Source organism: Pterocles gutturalis, unplaced genomic scaffold (genome assembly GCF_000699245.1).
Source record: "Pterocles gutturalis isolate BGI_N339 unplaced genomic scaffold, ASM69924v1 scaffold4229, whole genome shotgun sequence".
Lineage (NCBI taxonomy): Eukaryota > Metazoa > Chordata > Aves > Pterocliformes > Pteroclidae > Pterocles > Pterocles gutturalis.
In genome coordinates, this window is record NW_010133093.1 from 120460 (window position 1) to 131318 (window position 10859).

The window sequence follows — 10859 nt, forward strand, 5'->3', positions numbered from 1 at the left end:
CTTCCCTTCTTGTTGATTCTCCCATCACTGATTTGTTCTTTCTCATTCTCTAGTGGCCATGTGTACGGAAGCATCCTATACTCTGTGATATATATGCATCCAACATCAGATGATGCAGGTTCATAGTATGTTGCAGCTGACAAGCTACTTAATAAGCACTTACCAAAGCAAGAGAGATTTGTAAACAGACTCGGGAATGCCCTTGGGTTTTACCAAGGCAACACCCAGCAAGATCCTACTGCTTGTTTTTACTCTTTTATCTCCAAGGTAGCACACAAACTTATCCAACCTTTTTCACAGTTCTTAGAAGTTTGTTCTTAAAATATAGTCACGTTGTATTTGTTCCTTTCACATCTCCTAACTGTAGTGGGCTGTTCTTCATCAGTTTCACCTGATGTTTAGGGTTCAACAGTGAAGTTCATCTGCTGCTTCCATTTTCAGCAAGATGCAGCATATATTGCCATCTTTTTTAATTCTTTTTATTAGTTCCTGTTTATTTTTCTCACCATTTACTTCTTGGAAATAGGATTGAAATGAGAGTTTAAGACATTTCCATTTATTTGTCTGGTGGGACACTCTACTTGGATTTGTGTCATGTCCTCCCGTTATACCCTGTTGCATCATCTCTCTTTTACCCAGTTACAAATATACATCATATTTTACCTTAATTGACCATGACAACATTTTGCTTTCAGTTATCAGAGTTTGGCCATGCCAATTGCACGCTGATGGCACGCTCAGCTTCCTAATATCTTGCTTTGCTATTGTAATCCTGTTCCAGTCAGAGCCTGAACTAAGGCATTGCAAAGGCAAAACTGCTGGTGACTTTAGTGAGCATCAAATCAAGCTCAAGGGACTATTTTAATTTCATTTCAAATACTAAAAGAAAACTTGTAGGAGACACTGACCTCCCAGATAGGATTATGCTATGTTTATCTATAGATTACTTGCTTCCTTTACAATGTAGATTTTAGGTAGTGTGCTCTCTGCAGCCTACTTCTGTGCTAAATAATGTAACATACAGTCTATCCCATAAATTACTATACTCTAAATACTACAAATGCACTTCTATTTCATAATAATTACATAATTTATATTAAAAAATCAACCATCCCTTCCTTATTTACTGTATGGTCTTAATTCAGAGTATTTGTGTCTCATGCAGTTGCTAAGCCTACTGTCTGGCTCCACAGCAGATTCCATCAAGGTCCATTCACTTCAGTTTCACTACATCCAATTGAGTTTCGCTACAGCTTTCTCCATATTCAATACATTTCCAATGCCAAGAAGGTCCAAAAGCTAAGCATTTCAACATTTCAGACAAGTTAATTTATCCATCTTTTTTGCAGTGAAAGATCCCATTGTCTCTGTCACATGCCATGTAAGGTTCTTAAGAAATTATGCATATTTGCAGCTTTTGGCAGTCTGATGAAGCATTCATATGCATGGATTTTTTTCTTCTGTGTTATTTCAGATGTAACTATTTATAAGGAAGGACTTTGCTGAGCACAATTCAGCAGTATTAAGACCAAACTCTATGATTATAAAGCCACTTTTTTTTTAACAAAGTGAAACTTGTACAGATGTATTTATTGTCTTTTAAGCACTGGGAATAATTGTTCGTCAATTGTGACAAATTTTCCAGATTAAAAACTAAATGTCTTAATCAATGTCATCTATTTCCTGAAGTTTCGGGACTTAGGATTAGCCACAAGTGCTAATTCTATATGGATACCAGAAATCAGGCCATTGAGATCGTCCCTGTATATTTTTCTTTTGCATTATTTTTGTGCTACTAAAAATAAAACACCAATACTTGATACTTTTTCCAGACAACAAAAAGTAAATTTGCTCTGTTATACATAAGCAGATTTGAGAATTACTAGTTTTCATTATTGAAAATCATTATGACCCTACAACAGGAAGTGGTATTATTGAAGTATTGGGATGGAAAATAGCAAAACCAAAAAAAAATTAATACAAACTATTTACAGCTTAGTATTTACTATAACACGTGGTGGTGACCTCAGTTTTTTTAGGGGCCAGGTTCAGTGTCATTTCCCTGCTGTAAATCTCTTTAAAGCATATTTTTACATCATTGCATATTCTATCATTCCACATTCTGAATCCAAATGGTTCACAATGATAGCTCCGTGCAACCCCTTAACTCTTTTTTTGTTAGTGTGGTTCTTAATACATCTAGCACACCAAGGCAGTAGACTGCTGACCAGGAGTGGCAATCCAAACAGAAACCTGCGGAGCTAAAAGGATTCCACTCGGTTTGAGTTCAGTTTGAGTTCAGGAATCAGTCTCTTGTAAGAAATCCACAGACCCTGAGACCAATCACTGTGTGAATGGCCACTGTGTGGAGAATCGTTTACCTAAAATAATGTGGATGCTGCCATATTTCACAGAATTATTAACTTTTAAAGACAAAATCCCCAACCATATCTTAGCAGTGCATGAAGAAACCCCATAATAATAATGGTACAGTGAGGTATGCTTTCATTTTACTATAATCATTGCCATCTTGTCAAACCCATGACATGATATTGTATATACATCAAATATAAATCCCTTTTTAGAGTTATTTATTTACCGTGCTCTGGAGAATCCTAGGATTCCAAAATATCTGAGTGGTGATTGCCGAATACAAATACCCAATGAAACGCTCAAGTCTGACTTGGAGCCAGCAATCCAAGATGGAAGGCTCTAGCAGGGCAGCCCTGATGACTTTACGTACAGGACTTGCAACATCCCTGCCCCCAGGTTTTCTCCAGCCCCTCCGTTGGGACTGTCTCTGAAAGCCAGCAAAGCAGAACTAGATGAGCACGTGCTCAACAGCCTGGTTCACTGCCTGGTATCTACAGTGAAGCCAGTGATGGACAGACATTGTGAAAATCCACATGGGTCCATTCTGCTGCCGGAGTGGGAACTTGGCAGTGGCAGTAGGCAGGCCTACGGAAGGCTGAGTCTCAACCAAAAGCTGAATGCCAGAAAGTCACAAACCTTTTCTCCAGAAGGTTCCCTTTGCAAGAAGAGAGGTTTTAGACTAAAATTTAGCTGGCTTTTCTCACAAATTCTAAGATCTGGTCTGACATCCTTCTGCCTGGCTATGCAGCACTTCTTTCTTTCCCTGCATTACTGGCTTGTGACAAACGTAGTCAGAATACGACTTGGAAATAACTCCTTGTAGTAACAATTTATGATACAGTCCAGCTACTGCCTGTTCCCAGCATGATAGCAGCCTGACTTTGAAGTTATTTTGAATGATTACGTATATAGCTACTTCATATGAAAGCACAAAGAGGATGCAAGTCCATGGACTTGCAGAAATAAAGTGTCCTAAAGAATGTAAAGTAAAATGCAGGCCTGTACTAAACAGTGTGTGATCCAAGTTCACTACAATACTGGGGAATAAACTGGAAGACTCTCCTTTGAATAATTTTACCAGTTTTTTGGCATAAAGATATAGAAAGCAGCTCACATGAAAAGTTTCCTGCTCAAGATTTATTCTAAGCACATTTCTGAAGAACACTCCACTTGCTCTAATTTAGATTCTTTTCTTCTGATTGCTTGTTGGATTGAGTTGTACCAAAAAAATTAGGATGCTCACAGTAAGATGTGCAACATTTAATTTGCAGCAAATAATAAAAAGGGAACCATAATCAGCATTTCCTTTTTCCAGAGAAAACATTACACTGAACTTAATTTTACAGCTGTACAAATTGTTTTAAAGTAATCTGCTCAATTGTGCGAGTTAATGATCTTTAATTTGACCAGGCCAAACTTCAAGAGCTATGCGTTACCGTGAGCACTTGTGGTCAATACTGCGTTTGTGTAATGTAACTGTAATGGCAACACCTTCCATTCTCAGCTGGCTTAACAAAAAACCTGGTGTCATCGCCTCTCTTAGACAAACCAAGGATGACAGTATAATAAGTGTTATGTGCACAAGGTAATTCAGCATGAATTTAGGCTTTTCGATCGATTCTGCACTGAAGTTAACCCTCTTTTATTACCACCCAGCTTTTTGCTGTGGGCAATACGTTAAGTATGGGCTAAATTCAGTTACTGCACTGAGTAATGTTACGTGTTCAGTTGCCTCACTGACTTTAACGGGACTAAACATGGCATAGCACAGTGCAAACTGAGTCGATCTGATACAAGTAAAGATAATCAGAATCTGGACATATATTTTACAGTTTTCAGTTATATTCAAGAAGCTAATGTGTCAGAGTCACCACATTAGTGTACATGTCAGACACATACAAAAGTGATTAAATGACAAAGTAGTAGCCACCACCAATACCTGAGGCTAGATACTATTGCATCTTTGTCCAATCAAGGAAATGCATTATTTTTATGCCTTGGAAAAAATATGCTACTCTTCCATGCAGAAGGCAACAGTTTCCACTGTGCAACTCACACCTCTGATTACAGATATAATAATGTGATTTATCAAGGGAATGGCTGTCTGACTGGAAAGAGTACAATGTAAGTCATCATTCATAAAGAAAATATAAAAACAAAGTATGATCCTTGATGAGAAGGACTACTACTATGGTAGGGGTCCTCGCTGCCAGTGCCAGTAGCATCTTCAGATCTCAAATGGTATTTTATCTCTACACGTGCCCCAGTCCAAAGATCATGTAACAATTACATGATAGCATGGTGCTTTAGGATTGTAATTTCACTATACAGCTTTTACTAACACATTGCTCTGGGCAGCATCTCTTTAATTGTTTCTTTTCATCTGTATTAAAATTACAACAATTTACAGGTTAAAAGAGGATAACTTATTGGCGTTACCAGTGGTTCCCACTATGTCTGTTACATTGTTCTTTGCATATGAGCCCACAGACCTCTCAGATTTGCAGATGTCTCAAACAGGCCAAATTTCAAAATAAATTTCCATCATGTGCTAGAAACAGCAGGAAGCAGGCACATACTCAGTATTCTCACCACAGTTGCTTTTTTTCCATTCATCCCAAACTGTTCATCATGTTTAGCTCCCTTAAAATTACAATCTGTACAGACGGAGACACACAGAAACATTAAAATTTCTCACGAATCAAAACTCAAAATGAGTTATAAAAATTCTGACTAATATGACCTCATCTCTTTCACAGCCCCTGGGTAGACTTAGCTACTTACAGAAGAATTCATTAGAAACCACGTGAGGAAGGCAGGCATGAGTGAAATGCAAAACCAGAGCAGGCTGTAAGTGCTCAAGACCTCTCTCTGAATCAGGAAGGACACCTCCGCTTGCCAAAGATTTGAAACTGTAAACCTTGTGCTAAAATTGAATGCCTCGTCTTGGTTTTGCTGCTGTGAACAGGAGGGTTGCTACTCCTTTGAGATAGCAGGCATCTGTGTCCCATTCTCTTCTCGGATCCCCACCTCCCATGGCCTGGCAAAAAGTGATACTTGAAAATATGTCCATGATTGTTTTTTCCTTCTTATTTCTATTCCCTATCCCAGTCTAGGGATCCCATCCCTAAAATGCAGGTTTTTCATTGCAGTGAATAGGTACTACCACGATGTTTCATCTGAAAAATTGTTTATCAGACACAGATACATAATTTTGTAATTTCAGCACTTGTCTCGGTAGTTCTGTTCAGTACTAGGGTTAAGATTTTTAAAAATAAACAATGAAAAACTAGAAAAATTACAGGAGAATCAGTAAGTCATTTTGTTCGAACAAGGGCTGAGGGATTTCTAATCTGCAAGAAACAATTGTGATGCTGGTTTGTACTCTAGCTGAAAGAGTGAGCCCAATAAAATCTAACTCTCAAAATAAAAAGCAGACACAGGATTTGTAAAGTTACTGCAGTGAAAGGGGAAACAGAGGGATGCATAAATAGTTCCTAGTACTTGCTGTATGTACCTTTATATGGAAGCTGAGACTTTTAAATTAACAGTGAAAACCAGCAAAGATATCCTGCATTTTCTGACTTTTCCCTCATTGCTTTGCCTTCTGTCTTCCCACAGGTCAATGGGAAGGATTTATCTAAAGCAACACACGAGCAGGCAGTGGAAGCATTCAAAACAGCCAAGGAGCCCATTGTGGTGCAGGTCCTGAGAAGAACTCCACGCACCAAGGTCTTCACTCCTCATGAGTCTCAGCTGGTAGATGTGGGCACACAGACAGATATCACTTTCGAACACATCATGGCTCTAAGCAAGATGGGCTCACCCACTCCCCCCGTCTCTGTGCTAGACCCATACCTCCTACCTGAAGAGTAAGTAACAGTTTGTGAAGTCCTTGAAAATCCTTGCATTGCTTCACGTGGCATGTTAGAAATAGTTCACAAACTCACCTCTACTTGCTGGTGAATGTGTACTCCCAGCAGTAGCCAGGATTCATACAGTATGGAGCCATAACTCAAAAAATTTTCATTTTTTCTACATATTAGCAAGCCATTATTCACATGAGTAATGCCACCGAGTCACAACATGGCCTCATAAAGCTCATTTTTTGCTGGCATTTGATGGATAAAGTTATTGCTTCTTGTTATTCCTCTCACTGCCTCTTTGGGTTGCTTATGTTTTAACTTTATTTTTTATGGTTGCCATAAATTGTGTAATGCTAAGAGCTGCTACATTCTGTTCCAGGGTATTAATTACTTTATTATAACCCTGCAGCGATGTTACTCAAGTAAATTACTTTCTAGGACTAAAATTACTTACCAGTGCTGTCATGAATGTTTTAGAATCAAATTTTAATTATTGTTAATGGTAGTTTGATGCTTTTGTACTTACAAATAAAAATGACAATTATCTCCTGGCACACACACACCACGCCCTCACACGCTGTTCAAGAGGAAAATGGCTCCCCGAGGAACCCATGCAAATTGCCTGTCATCTTGCCACATATCTCCACAAGGGAAAAAGCAGTAGTGGGAAAAAACACCTCCGTTGCTGTGTATGACAGCTGATGATCTGGTCAGTCCACAGCAATACTGGGGTTTGAGACGATGCTGTACCTGGTGAGAGGCAGTGCCTGTGCCCTGGCTGCGCAGTGCAGCTCTGGAAGGGGAGCCCCACAGCCAGCCTGAGCATCGATCGGCATCATTGGCACACAAACACACCCCAGCACTCTCCGGACATTCCTGTCAGTGCTTCCAGGAAACGGGGTTTGACTACAAACAGGCACTGGTCCTGTACTGCCCCTAAGTGACTTTTACAGCATGTTAACATTCACACATTCAGCCAGGAACCAGGCTTCTGCGTGCCATGTCTGCTCGTTTCATGACTCTCGGTGCTAATTACTTGAAAGATGGTTCCTTCGGATATTACTGCATCGCCACCTATTCCCAGCCCATTGAAAATTCAAGCACAGCTGCATGTTTTAGTGGAAACGTTTGACAAAAGGCTATAGCTTTGAGCTTGTTTGCAGTGAAAAAGCAACAGGGCATAGAGCAATGTGGAGAGGACACACTTACTCCTAGAGCACCTACACTGCATACTCCTGAACACATCCGCAAGAAGGGCTTTCAGCACCTGCAACCTCCCAGATGCAAACCCAATTGTATTAGGAAAATGGCAAAGATGAATTCATGATGAATCATTTAGGTTGCACCATGCCTGAATAATACCAGCTCAGTCCTATCAAGTAACTTCATATTACCTCTTAATCGTCAGACATAGATTCCAGCTGCCAGCATCATCAGTGACCTAACTTTGAGCTGTAGATATTGGTCTTGACCACGTCGCCTATCCCTACATGCAAGGGCAGTCAGTTAACTATTCCAGTGTGCTGTTCCCAGCACGCGCAAGCAGAGTAATTTTTTCCAAACGCTTCCTGTACCTTCTCCAATTCCCATTCAAATTAATCTAGTCTGCATATAACAACTGGGGTGTCTTAGACAGTTAGCAGATGCTGTTAGGGAAGGAGCCTCACACTTAAAGAAATGTATCTAGTTAACAGAGAATTAAAGGGGGTTTACTTTCGTTGCAGAAATAAAATTCCAGCATAGAAAAAAAAAGTGATGGCAAGAGTATTACACTGCTTACAACTTCCAAAGTACAGACAGTGAACCTGTCAGAGAGCTCAAGTTGTAAAAAGCAGCATGCCAGCAGTAAACGGCAATATGAAGAGTGGTGCATATTTAAATAGTATTTAAATCCTTATGCACAGCCTGTTTCATTCAACTCAATCAAAAGAATGCTGTTGATCCAAATAGCTGGGTGGCAAGTTATTTTTAGAATACTTAGCAATTTGATAAAAATTAGTGTCTTTAAAGGCAAAGTAAAAATATCAAGCAGCTAGGCAAGAATAACTTTACTTTAATATCTGCAAATAACCTGAGCTCACAAGTAAGTGATCTAGTATTCCCTCTCATCTTGAACCCTGGCAAATATCTGCCCACTTAGCTGTCACCTGGTACCCCTTACCCTCCCTTACCACTATTCTCTCTGTGTATTTTTTTCCCCAAGTCAGCTTTACATTTGGAGAAAAATCACTAATAAATGCTGAGACTCTTTACAAGTCTCTCATTCATCAGGTGACAAAAGTTTTAGACTCCTCTTGTACATGTTTTTTTTTGTTTAATACGTTTATTGGTGTAAATGGTATAGTGTGTATTGGTGTAAATGGTATAATTAACTGCATGCAATTCCTTGGTTTGGTTGTTCACGATGACTTGCTCTAAGCTTAGAACGCATTAACACACTAGAGTACCAAGTGCTGTCCTAAAACACAGCTTTTTTTTCCAGCCATCCCTCAGTGCATGAATACTATGACCCAAATGACTACATGGGAAGAATTCATCAAGAAATGGACCGAGATGAGTTGGAATTAGAGGTACTAAGTCTTTAGTAACTATTTCATTTACTGAAAGTTTAACAAGTGCATGTCACAGTCTTTGCATCATATATAAAGTGAAAAGACATTTCAAAGCAGGTATTTGTAATAACATTACTCGTTAGATACTGTGCAGGCTGCAAGCCTTATTGAGACCTTTATCAGTGTATTTAAGTGTGTGCCATGGACTGATGAGCCAGATCTTCAACTAACAAATTAAGTCATTGATTCCAGTAATTAAATTCTGTATAACTATGCTGATTTAGACTTTCTGAAAGACTTTGCAAGTTTGCTGAGTGGCAGGACCTGTTCCGTGTAGTCGCAGTAAAAGTGCGCAAGTTTCCCTTAATTCCCCAGCTGAGAGACAGATGTTCTTGATCATATAATTTAGAAATACTTTAAGTTTACAAGACAAGACGAGAACAGATATGCCACTACACTAAGCTGTTCCTCTTTTCATTACTGAAAAGTTACGTATGTGTACATATAAAATTATAGATAATAAAAGTTGAACCAGTCATGAAGGTATGCAAGCCATTTTCCTGACAAATCTTTAAAAATCACTTTTGGTTTTAGTATCTGTATATCCCATCAGAAGTTAGTCTTTAGTTTTCTCACGCTTAATTTTAATAACCTGCTCCCAGCCATTCAGAGTACAGCATATAAACTGTAGGCCTTAGTTCTGCAAGATATTTAAGCAGTACTGACCCACTGAAGTGTTTTCAATTGTTTCTAATAAATGGCAGTAAAGTATCTCAATGCTTCTAAATACTGCCAGCGATGTCTGATCCAGATAATCCATTCAAGATTATCAGTAAGTGAACAGTTTACTCTTAGCTTGCTTGCACTTCTGATTTCTTCGATGCTGGCCCTGCTAACACTTATTTGTCAAAGCAAGCGATGCTGACCTGTCTGTAGCTCTGTTTAAATCAGTGGTAGATTTATCAACAGCTTCAGTGGGAGCAGAGTTCAGTTGTTCTACAAGCATGAAGTTGTTCCCTTCTATAAAAGTGTTTGCAGGATCAAGGACTAAAACCCCATAAAAATTCTGCAAGCTGTTCTCAGATTCCACGGATCTGGTAGTAATTCATCTCTGTATACAAACGCAAATCAAAGGCAGGATAAAATCAAAGTGCCAGTAAAACAAATGCTGTTTAGCAGACTTCGAGGCCTTACTTTTCAAACAAGTGCCTTTTTTTTTTTTTTCTTAAATAAAACCAATTACAATATGGGTTTTTGTCTTAAGGGAAAATGTAGAACAAATTAGTATTTTCTGCCAATATCTTTTCAAAATCTATTTTTTAGGAAATCTAATATTGTGGATACATTACATTGCTTCCATTAGAAGGTCAACCAGTTGAGCTGAAAACAGTTTAAACACATGCACTTCAGTAGCCAGACACTAATATGTCTTAAACCACAACATTAATAATTTTGACATTGATATAGTACTTAATGGCAAAAGGTGATCAGCTCACTAACACGGGGAGATGAACATTAGAAAAGTCTCTGTAGCCTAATAGTATTTCTTAAAAACTACTAAAGATTCTTGTTCAAATTGTAGTGACTATGATCAATGGTAAGGTCAAAGTGCTAACAGGGACTCAACTGGCTAGTTGCTTTTTTGTTTGCCTTTTGATAGATATGTTTTAAAAGACCACAAAGGCACTGTTTCATTGACTGCAGCAAAAATGTCTAAAGCAAGAAAGCCATCAAGTCAGCCTTCTGGGTTTCTATGTCCATAAAATGTGCTTTGAATTTAAATCAGAAGCTCCTCATCTAAACTTTTATGGTCTGTAACTGACTGGTTAGTGATTTGTAACAAGTAAACAAGACAAAAACAGTGAAATACCCGAGTTCACAACAGGCTTCTAATGTAAATATTGGTAGGAAGGAATTTATGCTGGCAGTATTGCCGAGGAGCCAAAACTGCGTTCTCAGTTTTATCTCTCAACATCTATCTTAAAATTGATGACTCAGAGGTAACTGCCATATATTCCCTACTGCAAAAATAAATAAATACCATTTTGTTTCTTTTGAAGTTTACATG

General features: G+C 38.6%; 1 protein-coding gene across 1 annotated transcript in view; it reads left to right on the forward strand.

Moving 5' to 3' along the window:
* PDZRN3 (PDZ domain containing ring finger 3) overlaps positions 1-10859 on the forward strand; it is a 33115-nt gene that overhangs the window by 10253 nt on the left and 12003 nt on the right. The window contains exons 2-4 of the mRNA XM_010081082.1: positions 5995-6245; positions 6600-6611; positions 8722-8809. Of these exons, the coding sequence (XP_010079384.1) occupies positions 5995-6245; positions 6600-6611; positions 8722-8809 (351 nt within the window). The remainder of the gene's footprint in view (positions 1-5994; positions 6246-6599; positions 6612-8721; positions 8810-10859) is intronic.